At 43.0% G+C, this 20,432-nt stretch overlaps 2 protein-coding genes across 20 annotated transcripts in view; both read right to left on the bottom strand.

Moving 5' to 3' along the window:
- Positions 1-2,779, bottom strand: part of rgs12b (regulator of G protein signaling 12b) — a 52,380-nt gene extending 49,601 nt beyond the window's left edge. For 10 of the 11 annotated variants that reach the window (XM_067584110.1, XM_067584112.1, XM_067584111.1 and 7 more), the window contains exons 1-2: positions 2,113-2,195; positions 66-1,389 (exon numbers count right to left, since the gene is read on the bottom strand). In XM_067584110.1, coding sequence (XP_067440211.1) covers positions 66-1,157 — 1,092 coding nt within the window. In that variant the 5' untranslated portion in view covers positions 1,158-1,389; positions 2,113-2,195. Of the gene's footprint in view, positions 1-65; positions 1,390-2,112; positions 2,196-2,624 lie in introns of those variants that run through there. The other variant, XM_067584106.1, reaches the window with a different exon arrangement.
- A 2,989-nt stretch (positions 2,780-5,768) lies between these two features.
- htt (huntingtin) overlaps positions 5,769-20,432 on the bottom strand; it is a 31,711-nt gene continuing 17,047 nt past the window's right edge. For 3 of the 9 annotated variants that reach the window (XM_067584095.1, XM_067584098.1, XM_067584101.1), the window contains 29 exons: positions 20,139-20,398; positions 19,852-19,994; positions 19,474-19,705; positions 19,052-19,193; positions 18,673-18,852; positions 18,262-18,438; positions 17,873-17,949; positions 17,348-17,483; positions 17,088-17,210; positions 16,775-16,982; positions 16,354-16,499; positions 15,850-16,027; positions 15,626-15,727; positions 15,278-15,462; positions 15,062-15,188; positions 14,775-14,878; positions 14,413-14,567; positions 14,176-14,315; positions 13,983-14,068; positions 13,734-13,864; positions 13,494-13,626; positions 13,066-13,221; positions 12,729-12,919; positions 12,298-12,412; positions 11,900-12,113; positions 9,924-10,143; positions 9,494-9,656; positions 8,401-8,561; positions 5,769-8,269 (listed from right to left, as the gene is read on the bottom strand). In XM_067584095.1, coding sequence (XP_067440196.1) covers positions 8,056-8,269; positions 8,401-8,561; positions 9,494-9,656; positions 9,924-10,143; positions 11,900-12,113; positions 12,298-12,412; positions 12,729-12,919; positions 13,066-13,221; positions 13,494-13,626; positions 13,734-13,864; positions 13,983-14,068; positions 14,176-14,315; positions 14,413-14,567; positions 14,775-14,878; positions 15,062-15,188; positions 15,278-15,462; positions 15,626-15,727; positions 15,850-16,027; positions 16,354-16,499; positions 16,775-16,982; positions 17,088-17,210; positions 17,348-17,483; positions 17,873-17,949; positions 18,262-18,438; positions 18,673-18,852; positions 19,052-19,193; positions 19,474-19,705; positions 19,852-19,994; positions 20,139-20,398 — 4,599 coding nt within the window. In that variant the 3' untranslated portion in view covers positions 5,769-8,055. The remainder of the gene's footprint in view (positions 8,270-8,400; positions 8,562-9,493; positions 9,657-9,923; positions 10,144-11,899; positions 12,114-12,297; positions 12,413-12,728; positions 12,920-13,065; positions 13,222-13,493; positions 13,627-13,733; positions 13,865-13,982; positions 14,069-14,175; positions 14,316-14,412; positions 14,568-14,774; positions 14,879-15,061; positions 15,189-15,277; positions 15,463-15,625; positions 15,728-15,849; positions 16,028-16,353; positions 16,500-16,774; positions 16,983-17,087; positions 17,211-17,347; positions 17,484-17,872; positions 17,950-18,261; positions 18,439-18,672; positions 18,853-19,051; positions 19,194-19,473; positions 19,706-19,851; positions 19,995-20,138; positions 20,399-20,432) is intronic. The other 6 variants (XM_067584097.1, XM_067584102.1, XM_067584103.1 and 3 more) reach the window with 3 other exon arrangements.

Here is a 20,432-nt window from a genome sequence, read left to right as displayed (position 1 = left end):
TATGCTAAATTAAAAAATATGTCAAGTTATTGTCCTCAGATGGGATACAGAACATTTAATCTAACCTTCATAAGGACCAGTGAATGGATCTTTTGCTCGGCCCTGAGGCGCCTCATGCTCCCTCTGATGGCTTGCAGGCTGTCATTCTCTAGACTTGTCCCTGTGGAGGCCAGCTCAATGGAGCCAAGATAGCCCACAATCATGCCCACATTGAGGATGCCCTCGCCAGGCTCTAAGCCCATGTCACCCCCATCTCCTACATCCACGTCTTGCTCTTCATGGTGGTGCAGGTGCAGATGGCGGAAGTCTGAGTCCAGGAAGACCGAATCATCACAAAGAACCTGAGCCATCTCCTCCTCAGAGAGTAGGATGGGGTTGCTCTGAGAACGGGAGGAGCTACGATATGGGGGGAACTCTGGATCAGACAGCGGGCGTGGTTTGGACGATGAGGTGACCCCAGGTCTGTCCTTGTCTGAGCTGCTGGAAGAGTGGCTGGAGTTCTCAAAGATCATGTTAAAAATTCCTCCAGACTGCAGCTCCGCCACCACCTTCTCTGCCCGGTTGATGCCCAGCTGCTTAGAATCCAGTTTAGGTTTGTACCAACCCCCACGGGCTCCACAGCCTGACCTGCTGTTATTGTTGTTGTTAACACTATTGTCGTAGAAACCATCCAACTCATCATCGCTAGAGCATGAGTCCAGGTAAGATGCTGCCATTGTGTTGCTGCTATGGTGACGACCACCAGAGGTGCGTTGGTGGTGATGGTGTCGTCTGTGACGCTCTCCCTCAGCAATTACTAGTTTCAAGACGCCAGAGCAACGTCCAATCAGTTTGACCACGTCCTCATGTGACGCCTTGGAGACGTTGATGTCATTGACAGAGAGGATGTAGTCTCCTGATCGCAAACCCACATAGTCCGCAGGGCTCCCTTTCAGAATGCAGCTGAGAACACAAGGGCTTTGGCCTGACAGTGTAAAACCATACCCAGTTCTCCCTCTTGCCACCTCCACAGCCCGGATACGGCCCTGCTGAGTGGAGGAGGATGAGGAGGGTGGAGGAGGCTGGGGCAGACCGAGCCCACTTCCACCACCAGGGCGTCTCTTGGATGATGCATCCCCTTGCCTGAACATTGTGCCAGGGAACTTTCTCTTGTCCATTAATTGAGTGAGTTTCAATTAGTCATTATATGTCCCTATGCTCTGTGATGCTCAATCAGGGACACATATCCACTGTCTGTCTCCTTGTCAAACGGCTCTGCTGTCAAGCTGCTACGAAAAAATGAGTCGCAGTTCTAAATGCAGCAGAGGGGTGAGAGTTTGGCTTTAGCTCTGGCACCGGCTCGCTACTGAAGCAATCCCATCCTGGTGTCAGTCGCTCCCGCTCATTTACCTGCAGCAGAGCAGAACAGAGCCAAGTCAACCATGAGAGTTTTTTCCTATACTAACATACTCCTGTTGTCTCTACCTGAGCCTCTATCATACTTTTATTTTATATGTAGACCAAATATGCTGTCTGTGTAGCCTATGTGGCAGTATAGCAACTCAATATGGTAATAAAATCTGACAAAATGTCAAGGAATGCAATTATTATACTGTTATTGAGTGCAGTGATGGTAGTAAATAAAGTGTGTGGAGGGGAAGGGACTCTACATGCGGCAAAAGCTGGATAGGGTGGAGTCTGAACACTTTTTGTCCAATGGGGAAGCATGTTTTCAAAGCAGAGGCGTTTTCACACCTGGCAGACATGCAGGTAAATTGGTCAGACCCAGCCTACAACACCTGCACTGTGTGGTAACTTCAGCTTGTTAACTTTCATAAAGTTGCATACTCCTTAGAAGTAACGTGGCGGTTCGCTTTCGTTCGTGTTCTACTATTTGGTAATACAGAGTCCAAAACATTCACTGAGATGAAAATGTAAGAAAAGTTAGCTGACGCGTTGCATTTGCCGTTAGCAGGTTAGCCGCGCATGCTAACAAAAGCTAGGTCTCTTAGGGTAATGGCCGTTGTTGAGGGATATTAACGGCATGTATTAGTATGACTTTACAGCGGAGGAGTGCATGCGTTATTCCGTTCATTTACAAGAGTTAAAAACTTTTTTCTTGCCGTCACTTACTGTTCGAAAAAAGTGCATCCACCCCTGCTTAAACGTTAGTCCCGCCCCTCGATTTCCAGCTCTTTGGAATGTCGGCCTGTAACCATGACAACGGCGGTGTACACAGGCTTTTAAATGCTGTCATTGGTTTCCCGGGTTGTCAGTCAAAACAGTGAACGGTTAATGTGGATAAATTGACAAAAGTTAGATTGAGAAATCCCAAATAAAAAGTATCAACAGTCGCCGGACTCCACAGGTGTCAAAAATTCAGCGTGACTAGTAGAGCTGATGAATGTTGGGCGTTTTACTGATAACAGCGGGCGTGTATTGATGTGTGTTTTACCACCACGCAGCGGGAAAGAGAGACAGCAGAGGGGAACGACAACAGCTGGGTAACATAACGCCTCAAGTTGTAAAGCAGCGACAGCAAAGTAAAAAGGTGGATGCAGGTCTTTTTTTCATGTTCCGACAAAAGACGTTTTTTGGTCTAGCGGGTTCACCCAGTAGGAGAAGTAGTGAGAGAAATGACTTACTTGTCGGTGCCAGACGATGCTGCTGCCCGGGCAGTGGCCATAGTTTTGTAGCTAAGGTTAGTTAGGTAAACTCATGGACACGATGGGTAAACAAAAGAAAAGGCTGCACCATCTGGCGAAGTAGCCTTAAAGAGGAGGAGGAGGAGGACCGGAGGAGAGGGAGGTGTGTTTAGAGAGTGGGCAGCAGAGGGAGGGGAGGGGGGCATCAAACTGTTCAAATAATGCAAGAAAATCCACTGTAAAGTGTTTAAATTCCTTATTTTCATATTGGCTATATTATCTATTATGTCTGGGAAAGACAAGTTTACTGAGGCTGAGGGCAAACAGCTGCTGAGCAGTGACATCAGGCCCTGTCTGGTTTTTGGAGGAAGGGTCCTTGAACTAAAGATAACCCTACTATGTATTAAATATAATAATAATAATGGTAATACATTTAATTTGTACTGCACTCTTCATTCATAGTGAAACTCAAATCGCTACAGTATTAATACAATAGAACACAACATAAATATGATAATAAAAATGAGTTATGATGAAAAAGCCTCAGGGCTGCAACTAACAATTCTTTTCGTTATTGATTAATCTGTTTATTATTTTTTACTTTTATTTATTATAAGTTTGTATGGTGGTAAGGCAGGTTGGGACAGGGGAGCGGGGTGTTCCTGTTTGTTGTTGAAAACTCAACATACTTGTCTATCGCTGTGTTTTCTTATGGTCCAATATACAATCACCAATAAATTGTTGAAACTAACATTACATAACAAAGTTTAAAGCTGATATTAATGTAAGTTGTTCATTTTGTAAAGCTCTGTCTGATACGCTGCTACATTTAGTTTGGATTCTCACACTAGAATATTAAGATCTTGCCTGTTTTTATTATTGCTAATAAATGTAATGATGAATGAATGAGAATAAAAAGTGTTGTCTATAATCTGTCGATTATCTTCATGATTTATTGATTAGTTAAAATGTCAGAAAATGATGAAAAATGTCACTCACTGTTTCCCAGAGCCCAGGGTGATGTCTTCAAATGTCTTGTTTTGTCCACAAGTCAAAGATATTCAGTTTACTGGCACAGAAGACTAAAGAAACCATAAAATATTCACATTTGAGAAGTTGGAATCACAGAAACTTTTTTTTTTTCTTAAAAATGACTCAAAATTCTCAAAACAGCTTAAATATGAAACAGTTGTTCTTCATGCCAGTGATGTAATAAAAGTTGCCTGTTTCAGCAAGAAATCTGCATGTCTGAGTGTCAAAAAAATCTTTGATGTGTACAGAGTAGCTTAACTTTGATACCTGAATTGCTGTTTCAAACTAGAAAGACAACCAGTTACAACACAGTAAGACATTCACACACCTGTTGATTTATTGTTGGTTTTCTTACCTTCAAAAGTTCCGATTTTGCTATGTAGAGTCGCAACAAGCTCCAACAGAAATATCTAAAACATTGTTAGGATATCAGTACATCTCTTGGAACCTGCTCATCTTAATGATGTACTTAGTTTTACATTGTAAATATGTGCTATGCTGACTGTAAATCATACAGATGACAAGATAAAACCCTTTGTAAAGTTCAGCCATTGGAAGTGTTTGCCATGTGCAGTTGCTTAATACCTGGGCCATCATGATTTTAGCTCAGGGCTTCATGAGCCATATGGTAGCTGCTGGGTAATCTTGTTAATACCTTTTAATCATGAAGCAACATCTTAATGGGCTCCTGTAAAAAACCAGGAGCCACATATATTTTCATACTGTGTGGTCTATAAAAGGGAATTACAGGCTTGCTGAGAAAAGGAAATTGTGCAAAATGTGATAACTTGATCATGTAAGAAGTCAGTTAAAGGTCAGATAACTGGATTCACGACATGATATAAATATAATATGCTACAATAGACCTTTTCAATGAGAACATGTTGGTAAATGGTGTATTTTCTGTGTGCCCAGCTCAGCTTGACCATTTGTTGCCCTTCTGGCTAATCTTGTTGGGTGGAAACAGCTTGTTCTTTCTGGCACAGAGGAAGACGAGGCAGAACGTTTTAATAGTTGTAACCTCCCAGGTTGATCATGTTGGTGCGATTTTCCCAGGAACACAGCGGAGACACAGTGGATCCTGTGTGTGCTGAGCAATCAAATTTGTACTATCTTTACCTGAAAGCACATACGACACCTTCTGGTTTGCCTTTGAACTCTCAGGAAGAAAGTCATATAATCAAATCACGAGCATCACACAAGATAACTTTAACATCTTTAAATAATTTATTCATGTTTTCAACAGATCATATGCAGTGATTAATCTCTTTAAAATAATCAAATCAACTGAAATACACTATCTCTTTCATTCTTTTTTTTTTTTTTTTACAGGCAATTGTAAAAAATAAATGTGAAGGCTCCGAGGGTCCTGCTGGGGGTCCAAACTGAAGAAAGGGAATCCCATCGTTCTTAGTCTGTGCCTCTTCTGCAGCCTCCACAGAAACAGGATCGAGTAATTCTAAATAGCGGCAAGTAGACGCCAAACTGTATTTTCAAGAAAGAGGAAAAGAGGTATTTTTTTTAGAGCCAAGCACTAACATGTTAATCGCAAAGACAGTTCACATTATGGGACATTTTATGAACCCGGCAGAGAAAAGCTTTAAATGATTCTCAGCATTTATTTATTTTTTTATTACATTAAACCAGTAACTTGACAATGTAAGTTGTCAAATATGCTCTGAATTGTTCCTTCTTCAAATGGGAGGAAAGTGGAAAAAAATGTCTTCAAGGGAAGCGTGTTAAACCAGTTGAACATGACCTTTGTCCCTGACCTCCACGCCCATCTCCCAAAACCACAAAAGATTTCTGGGCAATCGCATTACCCCCTGCAGGGGTGTCCAGTCAGTCTTTTGCTCTTCTTATGCCCGGAGAAGATACTCAAAGACAAACTGAAAAGAAACTTTGTTCACTCAAGCAGTATGAAATCCTGTTTTTGAATAATTTCCTTAAAGCAGTGCAGAAAAAAAAGGTTGTTTTGACATCCTCCATTACTTTTACCCTCTCGACACAAAATCCAAATAGACTCTGAAGAGACTGTTGATCTTCCTACTGAGGGAAAACAGGACTCATTTAGGTTCATTTAATCTGCTTCAGGGAGGCCTCACACTGGAATTTCAATAACAGCTGCAGTCTGCCAAGCAGCAGAGGACTCACTCATTTATTGTGTGAATACATTAATTTAACATGATCAAAGGAAACCAGTCACATTGCCTTTAAGGTTGGAAAGTGGTACCATATTGAGCAAACAAAAATCGCTGTGATGTTTTTACTTTTATGTACTGTAGGACTCGTTGCATATCCAGAAAGCGCCTAACAACATGAGAAGAAGTTCAAGTTTTTAAGTGCTAGGTGTATTTTTAATATTCTGCACAAAGACAATGAATGATGAAATATTTACCAATCTTTAACAGAGACAAAACAATATTTAAAGCTCAACAAAAACAGAAAATTCCTGCTGTCCCGTGGCGTCACTACGCTACACTTCCTCCTCTGTTGATTTGTCAAAGCTGCTGTTGGTTGCTAAGGTTACAAGGCTCCCTTTGGATTGTGTTGCATCTCTTCCACACAACAGTACCCATGGAAATACAGTATTAAGGACTATGCAAGAAAATAGCAGTAATGCTAAGCATGCTTTCAAGCTTTCAGTGTACAGGACATACATATATTCAGTCTTTATCTAAGGCAAGTGTATGTACAGAGTAACGAAGCCCAGCACGCTCCCAGGCAACTCAAGGTCAAGTCTTCAATAAAAACACTATAAGCTTGTTGCTTTCTGCATTCTGCGGTCTTCTGATTCACTTTTTTTTTTCTGATCATATATCTATGTGTGTGTTTTAAAACGGACAGACAGAAAAGAAAATGGCATCACATTGTCTTACTGTCAATTTAAAGATCTCTCATCTTTACACAGTTCTTATCATGCACCATGGCTTTCATATTACTTTACAATTACTTTGTACAAGATACGAAGGTAACTCCATTTAAAGATGACTGTAAATTACTTTGTCTTATTACAACAATAATAATCACATCTTAACATCCTGAGAATTAAAAAAGTACAGGAAATGGACAGGTGGAATCATTCAGGTGCACTGTGGGATCATCATACAAGACTCGAAAGAAATTTAAAAAAAAAAAAAAAAAAAAAGACTAGACAGATGAGCAATATCATAAAATCATGAGGAAATGTTTTCCCCCTCTGCTACTGATAAAAAAAAAAAAAAAATTAAAAAAACCACACTGCAATTTTGGTATTTTTCTTGCTCAACAGTTTTCACTGTCTCAAGTGTTGATAGTGTATATGGGCCCTTGAAAACAATTAAAACTGTATAATTTTGGAAAGCGGCAGAAAATGAATATATACCTGTCTAGTTCTTTGTTCTCTCAATGACGCATCCACAACAGGCCACTGCACAGATACAGGAACTGTAACAACTTGCTGAAACGGGTGCAAACAAGTTGCCCTTTTTTTTGCAGTGACGTATACATGTGCAACATCCATCCCCTGCTTCTCATCATCATCTTGAAAACAAATTACTATGGCTATTAGTGATCATTCTTACACATAAAATATTTTACTATTTAACTCACTCTGTGTGTGTCACATAAGGACAACAAGTAACTTAAATATTTAAAAAAAAAAAAAAAAGTCTTCAAAAGATACTAATTATTGACAACATTAAGCAGGCATTTCTGACTACATCTCCTGTGTCAGCCCATTGTCAGTTTCCTAACCAGACTTTAAGCACTCTAACAAAAAATGCACTGAAAAATAGATGCATTGAAACTTGAAATATAGTAAATACTTTGCATTTTCTATTTTTTTTTTTCTCTATTTGACTTTACTGACATCACAATACTCAAGCAAGTCCTCACAGGAAAATAAATCTAATTTTGTGTTTGATTAATGTTATCTTTATATGTTTGTTTTTTTTAATCAAGGTGCTGGGTAGGAGGAAGTGTTCGAAGGTGCTGTCGTTCGTCTCGAGGAATGCTCTGTGCAGGGGAGGGGGTTGTGGTTGTAGGCAGAACCACAGTTTGAAGGTTTTGCAGTCAGTGTCCTTCATATAATCACTCTTCCTATTCACAGACTGTCCTTTTACATTTAACATACACCCTAATAGTTATACGGATTGACTACTGAATTCATCATGGTGACATCAGTAGTTCTTCTCATTTCAGATCAGTGAAAAGGAGGGAAACGGATGAGGCTACAGTAGATTATTCTAACACATTCTTTTCCTCCCCTCCGTCTCAGCTTGAGGTGTATATGGTGAGCTCGTTTCTCACCCTACCACAATCATCACTCTAATCCACTTTTCTCCCCCGTGCTTCATCCCCCCCCACCCCGCCCCACAGCTACTCTCTTTGCCTCCGTGTCCATCTCAATCCGCTACCCTCAGAGTGATGTATCCTGGTGGATTGACTTCAAGCAGCCCAGCAGCTGGTAATAAGGGCTGCCTGGCGAGGCCACAGTCTCAAAGACAGATTGGAAAGCCCTGCGGTCCAGCTCCTCGTCAATCTGGTGCCTGTAGAAGTCCATGGCCACCAGGCAGAACAGGTTGACGTCCACCACCTCGCTGGAGCCCATTCGGCTGATTACGTGTGGCAGTCTGGTTAAGAGCAAGGGGGGTTAAGGACAACAGCTCACACTGTTTGGTACATTTACACCTCTATGCTACTACATATAACAACCCAATCAGCGTCTCGCTCATGAGCTTTACTGTATGTCATGGAAGGATACAGGGCTGAGATCCACTGGGAGGTGGAAGCAGAGACAAAGAAGCAGGAGAGGCTCCACATGGCCATGGCCACCGGTGTCCTCTGGGTGAAGTTTGACAAGGACAGCAGCACCCAGTCTCGCACCATAGATGACTGGCCTGTGGCATGGAGTGTCTGGAAAACCTGGAGGTGGATGCACAGCAGAAGGAAAGTTAAAATCTCACTGAAGTGTGACATTGTTTAAAGCGTCTGAAAAAAAGCAGCTCAGCATTCAGTTTGATTTTTGCAACAATAGACAATGTAGATTTACTTGGGAAAGGAATCAATAAAAAAATGCACAATAAAGTCACAGATTCATTCTTATTTTTTACATCTACAACATGTAGTTTTAAAAAGGCATTGCCAGTTTCGCATCACCACTTAAACCACTCCCCCCAGTTTGACCAGTCCAGCTTTCATGTACTGGGCTAGATTCTCACTGGAGGTTTTGCAGACTGCTTCTTATTTTATTATACTCTCAATTGTAACAGTACAATGACATTGATCTCGTTTATTCTTTATTTTACATCCCTGTAAAAAAAAGAGAAGAAGGGTCACAGTGTCTCTGCTCCTGCTTGATGTTGTCTTGACAACCTTTGTCTAAAATCAGACAACGGGTCTGATTAGACAAAGAGCTGGCTAGAGTTGTCAAAATGGAGGTACCAAGTAACAACTTCATTGAAATTCTGTGTCAGGCTCCTTGCAAGAAGCAAACTACCAGTAAAAGAGCAGAGAGACTTGAGAGCACTGTTGTATTTGTCTGGTGAAAGAATCTGATTTGACAATACAAAGAGTGGAGTACAACCATTTTCATTTTTCAAAGCAGGAGAAGCACAGGTGTTAATAATAACATTGATAATGGCTCTGTTCTATCCATGTGTCATCCCAGTAAGCCATGACAGTGAGCCAACATTCACAATAGCAAACACCTCGAAATGTCGAAATACGTTTATCAGATCACATTCTGTCTTGTGACTCTCCTGCAAAGTATGTTTTCCAGGTCGTTATAGTAGGGCATAAACTGCGAGAGAGAAAATGTATTTTTGATTGGCATGAACTCATGTCCTGCTACTAACCTTGTAGACGACAGTGGCCATGAATTGCGGATAGGGCTGCTGATTGGACAAAAACTCTCCGATGACCTTGTTCATGACGTCCTGTGGTGGGAAGAAGTCGTCCAGAAACTGAGGCAGAATTCTGGACACCACTCGAGCCTCGCTGGGTAAACCCTTCCTGATCCTGCGAACAGGAAACCCCCCCCACGGAAGAGCAAATCATGATAAGAAAAAAAACAAGTGCATCTACGGTTTATCAAGAAGTACAGCAGCTGCCACCATCAAATTATTTTTTGGACACTACAAACCCACAGAGATCATCACCTTGAAGGTGAAGGAAGAAAGCTGGAGAATAAGTAACGTAGTCTTTTTCTGTTACCAAAGCTCTGCAATTTATGTAGAACTGAGGGTGTGTGTGTGTGTGTGTGTGTGTGTGTGGGAGTGCGTCTACCTGTCGAAGAGCACAGAGACCCTCTCCATGGCAACAATGATCGACTCGCTGTCTGGGGCCTGAGGGTCAGAGTGGGCGGGGCGACTGGCGGGGCTGGCTTTCTCCTTGCCTGAGGAGAAACCAACATGACCCGCTGTGACGCCCGCCGCCTCCGCTACGGCAGAGCCAGAGTCAACCTGACCTCTAACCCCTGTCACTTCTGAACCCGACGCAAGCACCGCTGAGAAGACGAGAGGGGGGGGTGGCACCGGTTGAACCAGTGGGGGAGAGGTTAGAATGGGAGTATGGACACCGATAATCACAAGATTCAGATGAGAATTTAGTTGACCTCAAAATAGAAGATTGGTGAATTTCTGGGAGCTACCTTCAGTCAAATTGGCTTTATATTCCTTCCTTAGTAGTTTCTTTTGCAAGTGACTAGTGCTTAAAGTATTAGAGGTTTTCTATTGCATGTTTCTTGAGTACATTACATTCTAGCTTAGCCTCTCCTGTGACCTGAATGTGCTTCAGCTTGCTTAGCTGTAAAGCACATAAAAGGGAAGTATGAACAAAGTTAAAAAGTTGGTTTGCAAGAGTTTGGGTTTACTCAAAGAATTTGCTGGATTGCTCTTGGCAACAAAGAAATGTTATTTAACCCGCCAGCACAAGGAGAAGAAAATGCTTAGGGTTGCTAGAGTTAGTTGGGGCCAACGTAGGGGTTAGAGGTAGGGTATATCAGATGTATACAATACATAAAATCACATGCAGGGTGCAAGCAGGATTTTTTTTTCCCTAAATGCCATCATATAAGGCTGGTTGGAGCTTTGAAATGTCTGTTACACTGTTATGAGATGTAATGAATTTAAATAGCTAATATTAGTCATGACATGGTTCACAGTGAGTACAAGCAAGTGTTACTGACATTACTAACTGTGGGTGTAAAGACAGCTGATGTGTAAAATGTGGCAAATGTAAACATGCAAATTTGGTACTATGACAAATTATTGTTGCGATTGAAATTGTGGGTACAGTATACTTTCATTATACAACATTAATCTAAGATGGAGACTCTCGTGCATATAAATCGGTGCGCTTTTGATGTATCACTAAATATAAAAACGTTCAGCAATTTGTCATGTGGATAGTATGTACTGTCAGCTGCATGCAATTTTGGCATACACAGTCAGGCGCAAGCTCGCAAGTCAGTTTTTCAGTACGCCTAGCTGCAGCAACACATTCCCACATAGTTATTCTTAAGCTTGTCCCAGATTTCCTCTTTAACACTTCCCCTTTGTTTCAGTCACTCACAGCTGTGAGGGGTTGAGATAAAATAACTGCAGAAATGGGACACTACTTTACTGACTTTTACACATCAGAGGCCACAAGTGGGATTGGGGTTGAGTGGAGGAACACTTTAACATTTAACAGCAAATCAAATCCTACATGATACAATATTTTTAGGTGTTTGAAAGGTGTTAATACAGAAGCCCTTAAGTCCTGTAAGATATTTTGTCTTGTATGCACAAGTTATCTTGAACAAACAAGATTTAAAAAAAGATTCTAGTGATAGTGGGCTCTGTAGTTTATGATAGCAAAGGCAAATATGTAGGGGGAGGTGGAAGGGTCACTTCACAGGGATAACACTTTATTTTACATGCTATTAGGAAAGGATGGAGTCTAGGATGAGAACACTAGGAATAAATGGGAAACAGCTTTATTGTGGTAGAGTAATAGTTAAACTTGCTGGTCAGCAAGCTTAAGTGGGGATAACCAATTATAAATTAGTCTACCACTAATAAAGAGTGTCTATGCAGGTGAGTTAGCCAGCTAGCTCGATGCTATAGTGAGCAGTGGATTGTGAAAGTCAAGTCACAGCAGCAGTGATGGTAGCACCAGTCTTAATGTTGTGCATGCTGGTGAGTTAGCCCGCATGCAAGATACAACAGTGCATTCAGTGGTAGATTTGATGTGCGTCAGTTAATTAGCGTCTTGCTTACCAGTGTACATGCAGGTGAGCATGAGGCCCAGGGCAGCCATGGCTCTGTGTGGTGACGGCATGTTCACTCTGTCCACGCTGAGTTTGACCAGCGCTTCTCCATCCACGCGTGACAACTGCTCTGACAGCAGGAGGCGCTCCAGACCCCGCAGCACACAGTGATAGATGACCGAGGGAGTGGAGTCCTCGCTGGCCGACACCATCACACCGCACACCTGGAAGACAGGGACAGAAGCAGGAGATAAGAAAAGAAAGAGAACAGATCAAAAAAGGAAAGGATGTATAATGCCAGACACACTGCAAAAAGCTAATGAGGTACTTAAGTATTCAGGATACAACTTAATTTGTCACAAATATGCAGACTGATTCTTTTAAAATAAAAGAAAAAGGCTTATTTACCTGTATAATTCCAGCCATAAACTCAGCTCCTACATCCAGAGGGTAGTTCTCCATCATGTAGAAGGCCACTGCGCACATCACCAACACATGCTGCTGATTATGTAGGTTCACACAGCTGCAGGACACAGGAGAGGAGAGAAATATATGAAGTAATGGGCCCAAAAATACCTGGACGAAATGGACTAAATAGAAAGACCAGTTGATATTTGTTTGAAATGTGAAGGGCAGCACCTAGTGGCCAAGAGTTGCACTGCACTCTTCACCTTATTAAGGTGGATGAAACAAACTTATTTCAAGATCTACTTACAGTGCAGTCACTGACATTAAACACATATTCTCCGAGGCTCTTTCATCATTAATCCAGCTTATTAAATGAAATGAGGTCTGTGTGTGTGTGTGTTTCTGAAACAGAGGATGAGTGTGATACTCACTGAGCGATAGCCCTAAGGTTGGAGAGCAGGTATTCAGAGATGGTAGGGATCAGCTGTTTGGCTGTGTCATCCAGCAGGTCACACTCCAACACATACAGCACTCCATGCAGAGCCCCCATGCGGCTGGGCAGGTGGGTGCTGCGCAGGGTCGTCTCCAACAGGCGACACACAGGCTCTGCTATTGCTTTGTCCTTTTTAAAAATAAAAAAAAACAAGGTTGAGGTGTCTTGCATATTGTCTGTAGCTTTAATGGTAAATGATTACAGCTCTTCTATATAACAAAATCATCTTTGCCCCACCCCTCCTCCATCCACCACACACACACAGCTCTACTCACCATGCCCAACACAGCAGCTGCCTTGCAGATGGCAGGCACCAGGTACTGATTGAGGATCTCATCCTCGGGCGGGTGGAGCTTCTGTAGTTCCATCAGGGTGGAGAACATCATGTCAAACTGGTTCCTCTCCGTGAACAGGTCCGACACTGCCAGCAGCTACAGAGACAAGAGAGAGATGCCACAAAAACTTAAGGTCAAGTTTAACATGACCTAATGTGAAACCTAAAGAAAATTTAAAGATTCTTTTTAGTATTTTTTCCCTTTTCTGAAGACAGACAAGCAGCATTTTATTGTCTGTGGTTCAGCTAAACTGTTTTGAGGTTCAAAACCATTCCTCAGAGAAAAGCAGACAATCTTTTACTAATGTGAGCAGACAGATCCTTAGCTGAACAAGCGAGATGAAATTGAGCATGTGCATCGTAGCTCACCGATCGGACCACTTCACTGACGAGTATGGTCGGAGTCCTCCTGTTACTCGGGGAGCCAGGGATTAGCCACTGACTGTAGAGCTCCAGGAGAAACTGGGAACATGAGTGAATGTCCACACCTGCACGGTGCTTCCTGAAAGCACACAGACAGCAGTAGGTCAGGGCGTGTGCGTGCTTGTTTCAGTGCGTATGTGTAGAAACTGAAGAAATGTGTGTATGCCTGCAAATTATTTGTCTGACCTGGAGTTAATAGGAGATATGGGTGGGGAGGTGGGTGCTGGAGTGTCTGCTTCATCTTCTTCATCCTCACCCCATTCTTCCTCCCTAAGCGGGGTGATGTTGTTACCTAGCCAAACTGAATGGATGGAGACCTGGAGAAAGAGCGATGACAAGTAGAACAAACCCTTAGCATTTAACTATTGAAAATCTAAAAAAGCACTCCTCAAGCTTCCTTTATTTTTCCTTCCTCTTCTTTCATGCGTCTCTTACTTGTCCCAGTTTGTAGTCCATGTTGCCCATCTCCCTCTCTGTGTTGATCTGAAGCAGTAGCTTCTCATGGCTGATCAGTGTGCCTGCTGAAACAGAAATGAAGAAATTAAATTTAATTAGTAAATTAAACATGTGGTAGGCGTCATTGCAGGAGCTAAAGATATAAAGTGTGTAAATGTTTGTTGTCTGTTACCTGCAGAGGCTGCTGACAGAGAGGGCACAGGGTCCCAGGCATGGTAGGGGTGGTGTGTGTGGACATTGTCTCTCTTAGACACAAGAGCCTGAATTTCTCTCTCCACTTCACCCCTTATTACTGCAAGTTTCCTTCCAAATCTGGGCACACACACACACAAAAAAAAATCTCCAAATATTGTTGCATATTTCTTTAGGGCACTAATACAGTGGAAACAGAAAAGGGCTGCATAGCTACCGTGTTTCCAGGGCCTTGAGGCTCTTGTTGCGGGGCTGCTGTTCCAGACAGCTGACTGCAGGGTTGCCAGCAGTGGGCAGAGTCATGGCACTCAGCACCAGGCTGGTGATGGCCTGCACTGCCAACACATTCAACTGGGTACGCTCCAAGTCCTCCTAGACAGCAAAACAGATGAGGGGAACAGAATTTCAGAAGAATTTAAAATTTTTCAGGTATCATGAAACAGTATTTCTTTAGTGCTTACTCTCTGAACAAATAAATGTTTGTGGATGTTTCTCATCAAAGTAAGCATTTGTGTGAGTGTTTAAGCAGGTACATAGGAGTCATGAGTTTTTTTTTTTTAGTATAGTATGTGCGTATACCTCCTGCTGCGTCTCCTCCTCCTGGTCCATTGTGATTGGTTGGGTTACCAGCACCCCCAGCAGAGTGGCCCAGGTCTCTTCAAACTGAGTCCTGCTGCTCCAGCCTATGTGAGAAAATATGTAGAGGTCACATTCAGACAAAAAAAAAAAAAAACTCACTGATGCCACATTTACTTTATAAATGTGGCATCAGTGTGATGAGATACTACACACATGAATGGAGACAATAGGGAAAAGCCCATTTCATAACTCTGTGTGTGTGTGTGTGTGTGTGTGTGTTTCTGTACCTAGTGTATTGATACGGTAGAGGAACTCTCTGAAGACATCCTTTTCCTGCAGGAAGTCCACGGGGATCTCAGGCAGCGTTGTGCCGAATTCTCCTCCTGGCTGTGGGGACCAGCCCAGTTTCCAAACCTGCACACAAGCACAGTATGTCAAAGTTTATACTGTATGCCATGCAGACACATACACAACCACAGATACAGTTTCTTTCACATACTGACCAGTGGAGGTACTCGGGTGAAGCTGTTGACCAGAGGCAGTCGGGACAGACTGATCACAATGTTGCGCAAGGTTGGTGTGAGAAAAGCAGGGATTGCACTGTTCCTATGGTGACCCAGGGAAAGGATGCTCTGAAGGCCTTCCACCAGCTCCGCCATGATTTCACATGCTTGCCACTCACACATGTCTGCAACACAAAGAGGGAATCTGTCATATATTCCCTCCAGCTTTCACCTGAGATCTGCTCAGAACACCATTAGACATTGAATGGAGTGATGCGGCAAGCACTGAAATACTAAGTTACATGAAACAACCCGGCAGTTTAACTGGTTCTGTAAGTGAATGCTCACGGTCAGCATGTGGTGAATCCACTTGGTCTTCTTCAGCGTCTCTCTCTGCCTTTGTCTTCTTCTTCTCTGGATACAGAAGCTGGTCTCCGGGACTCACAGCCACTGGAAGGCCAAGACAAAGTTTTTTCCAATCAGCACAGAATACTTTTGTTTTTTTATTAAAATGGCATGTAACCACATTAAGTCATAGGAAATGTACAAATATGTCCTCCTGGCCTCCTTACCTGCAACCATAATGAGGCGTAGGCAGTAGATGAGGGAGCAGGTGTGTGTGGTGTACTCTGGGGTGGAGAGTTTGTTCCAGACGCAGGGCTTCTGCAGAGCCAGACACAGGCAGGACAGAGCCCACTGCAGGTCCACACTCAGGGGCACGTGATCCTGGAGCAGACGCCACACTATCACCTGGGCAAAGAGAGAGAGACACACACACACACACACACACGTGTTAAAGAACCATAATTAATACATTTGAACACTAGACAAGATTGTGTGTTGGTGGCTCATGCTTGAGGTAATTGATAAATGCCATCCCCATAAATGGCACCAAATGTCAAGTAAACTGTACTGAGTGAAGCATTGAAATCTTAAAATCTTTCTAAACTACAAATTAAATATTTTTGTTCATTTCATTTTATGAATCTACAAGCAAGAATCAGTCCTCTCATCCAAAACACTCAACAGGTAAATAGACAATCAAATGCTTAACATGTTAATATGTGGTCTTTTACCTCTGCGGCAGTGCAGGTGAAGGTGGTGATGAGGTGTTCCTTGTCAGACGGGATATGTAGTGAGGAAGGCAGCTGGCTTACACTGAGCAGGTACTGGGACAGAGCTCGACAGAGCGACAAAACCCTGGGGTAGAAACCTGGCTTATCTGAAACACATTGATGCATTGAATGCATTAATGCAGAGAATACTTCAACTGTAGGTCCACAGATTTTCCAGGCTTCAAACTGACAGTTTTCCTGCTTGTCATACATAGCACTCAGCAATTTACACAACTCCTCCTGCTCATTAAACTTACTTAAAATCTAAACTTCTTCATCTGTTAAATGAGCCAGACTCTGATCTAACAGCATTAGAAATTACACGACTCTGCCTTGTGTGTTTAATCCACCAATCTCTCCTTCTGATTCTTCCCTCTCTTACCATACACAACAGCCAGCTGGTCCCAGTACGGCTGTGACTGGGAGGGCGGCAGGAAGGACTGGTGTGGGGCAGGAAGTGACTGTGTAACCCCTGCAAGCTGCTCTAAGGTCACCTGCAAGGCTGTCTCCAACAAGAGTGACCCCTGACCCCGTGCTAACCGCTGCACTCCCATACTCAGGCATGGACACAGCAGACTGAGGTTGAAATCCTGGAAAATAAATGACCAAGTTTAGGTTGGAGTTAATATAGAGTCAATTTGGAGTCAGTATGTATAATAAAAAAGGGGTGGTGTGTGTGTTTGTATCTGTGTTACCTTGCAGCTCATAACGTTGAGAAGATCAGCAGGAGGTAGTTTGGTAAGGAGCTCCGTAGTCTCCAACAGCGAAACGTCTCCACGAAGACAGCACTGGGACTTCACCAGAGCCACATACCACTCCTACAAAAAAATGTCCGCAAGAAAAGTATTTATCCTTTTGTGATTTTGAGCAAAAATGTTCTTAAAAGCTGCTCTTGCATGCTTGTGAGCGAGACAGAGTCAAACCTGGAATACAGACTCAAATGATGATTCTTTACCTTATCTGCAATGACCAGTTCAGGCGCAGGGGGTGGATCCCCATCCAAGGGGTGTGATGTCACAGGAGGGGTGGGGCTGCTGGTGTCAGCAACAGTGGCTCGGAACCTGTCCAGCAGGGAGTAAAACCTCTGATGCCTGTGATGGGAGAGATGAACGAGGATATGACACCTTTAGTTTTTCCAATTTGACGGAGATTGTTAACAGGCACAGGTGAGAAGTCTGGTTGGCTGTAATGCTTGAATGTCACTTTCCCCTGCTACGCATTGTAATGAAATTAGAGCCAGTAGTTTTCCCATCATTTAGGGTACAGTATTTCGATCCATTTGGTTTTGGACATCTTAATGTTTTGCTTTTATTAACTAGTTTGTTTTATTTATGGTTTTGTTGTTGACATTCTGTTTATTCCTATAAAATCTAATGTGAGTAAATGTGTACAACAGACTGTTTCATTGTAAAACTTAATACCCTGTGTTTTAATGCTGCACGCTATTCCTCATAATGGTTGTAATGCCAGTGAGCGTTACCTCTGAGCCAGGCCGCTGGTCTGGAGGTATTCCTGGATCCTGTCCAGTTCCTCCACAGGCAGCTGAGCTATACTGTTCTAGAGGGTGGAAGGATTAACAAAATATCAACTTGAAGGAGATGACAAGTACACTACATTAAAGTACAATATTTCAGCATTAACACTTAAGTAAATTAACACCAAAGTAAAAACATTCTCAGCTTTTCCCCCCCAAATATTCACCAATAGACACAACATTTGCATCCAAGTATGTTTACCAATTGTATTATAATGGATTTATGATTCTTTTGAACCCATACAGGTTGCCTACTTGCAAGACACTAAATTAGGCCCCATCAAGTGTTCAAATTACAAGAACACTCCTCTGTGACAAGAAAACCCTCACTGTACCTGTAGTGTCTCAGCCAGCAGCATCTCTACCCTGCGACACGCCAGTGTGTCCACCATACGAGCCAGAACCCTGAAGGGTGTACTGAGCAGCTTGTCCACATACAGCATCAGCAGGGAGCCAGACTGGCTCAGGTGGATGCCTTCCAAACACTGCAGAGTCTTCTTCAACATGGTAGGCTGCAAAGAAAAATGGGAAGCACATGCAGAAAGAGGCAGAGAAAGAAAGATGAGTGCAAAAAAAGATGTTACATCACTGATGATACACGTCAACATTTAACACTCTCTTCTCTTAGAAATAAGAGAATTAAGTAGAACACCGAGTAGTGAGTAAAACTGGGCAACCTGAATATAGAGGAAAAACAGAAGTTGAGACGAGAGGAAAAAGACAAGGGTAAAGAGATGTAATCTCACAGTAGTGAGGTTGTCACAGCGGGACTGGATGGCCTGGATGAAGAGGCCGCTGGCAGCTGAGTTTCGGTGCACAGCGCTGATGAAATCTTGTACTGGAGGCTCATGGGAAAGGCTGATGAGGTCACGTACGTGGTTGACAATCAGCCATGTCAGATGCTCTGAGTCGTGGAGGTTCTGACACTAAAGGAGATGGAAAAAGTCACAATTGAAGTGAAAGAGCAAGATCTATCCCAACCTTGGCAAGAATCATTCTAAATGGTTTGAATGGTGTCACAACGGTTTGCAGCTAGAAATAATTAATAGTATTATGGTTTATTTGTAATTAATTTCAACAGTATGTAATAATTTTGTATTGTCCAACATTCTTAAAGAGTCTCACCACATAGTCACAGAAGAGGATGAGGGCTCCCCTGTGTACAATCTCTCTGTTGACCATGGATAATTGGGACTCAGGTTTATCCTCTTCACCTTCTCCTGAGGAGTGGGGGCTCAGCAGCTTCGTGCACGAGAGGCTCTGTCTCCTGATAGAAGGAAAGAAAGGAGGATGGACACAGGGTTGGCAGACGGGAAGTTTGGGAGGGAGTTTTATTTATATAGCGGAAAATCATAAAGGGCTTTACAATCTGTACAGCATATAACCCCTCTCAAGTATAAACAGAAAATCTACATCATTTAATTAAAATCTGTGGCACAACAAATTGTCAGATGGTTTATAGTGCACTAAAATTAGTAAGAACATTCTAGCTTTTATCATTTGTATTTGTTTGTTGCATTCCGTTATACTGCCTACACTGTTCTTACCTGGGTGTCTGGTGCACCTCAGCCCACCAGGAGTAGTTGGTGTAGTCGATGATGAGGAGGACCTGGCACCAGAGCAGCACCAGGGAGGGGTGGGTGGTGATCAGGCACTGCACCATGCTGTTCAGACCCTCTAAAGGGTAGAAGAGGCCAGCCTCAGAGCCGCCAGTCTGTCCACTGCCACTCTCACCCTTCAGAAGGCGGCTGGCTGCAGCTGTGATCCTACGAAACATCCCTGGATGAAAAAAAAAAAAAAAAAGTCATTTTTTTTCAAGAAAACTGGCTTACATTCAAAGTGCATTGATTTGTAAAACTTTAATAGGTCACACTTGTTCTTATGTATAACATGTAATATATGCACACAATATAATATATGCTCACCACTTTTGAAGACATGTATTAAACACATGAGCAGTGTGCCCAGCTGCTGGCAGTAGAAGGTGTGTTGCTGCTCTGTAATGTCCACTTTAACCCGTCTGGAGGAAATGTCATCCAGCAACACCCCTACCAGCTGGAGCAGGAACCTGAAGGGAGGGGACGGGGTGAGGACAGGGAAGTCAGACATGTGAAGGAAAATAAATTGCAAGAAGGCAGGGAGGGAGTAGCAACACCCCTAAATTCTTGATGTCAGAAGCTTCCTAAATATACACAACAGTGAACACACTAACCTGGCAAAGGTTTCCTCGGGCAGGGCTTTTTGTGCCTCGCCGTTAGACTCCTGGTTACCGAGCACGTCAGCGGCGGATGGGTCATTTGGAGAAGGGTGTTGCTGATGGAGGCGGCGGATTGTGTGGCAGGAAAGGAGATGTGGGGAGAGGGAAAGCTCGTGGATCCGTGACAAGACAATATCCTCAGTGGACTGGGAGACGAGCACTCTGAGCACCGCCAGGATACCGGAAACCCACAGCTGGACTGTAGCTACTGATGCCTGGAGGAGCGGAGGTTTGATTACAATTCAGACT

Source organism: Thunnus thynnus, chromosome 3 (assembly GCF_963924715.1).
Source record: "Thunnus thynnus chromosome 3, fThuThy2.1, whole genome shotgun sequence".
Classification (NCBI taxonomy): domain Eukaryota; kingdom Metazoa; phylum Chordata; class Actinopteri; order Scombriformes; family Scombridae; genus Thunnus; species Thunnus thynnus.
The sequence above is the reverse complement of the archived record's forward strand: the minus strand, read 5'-3'. Positions and strand labels throughout refer to the sequence as shown.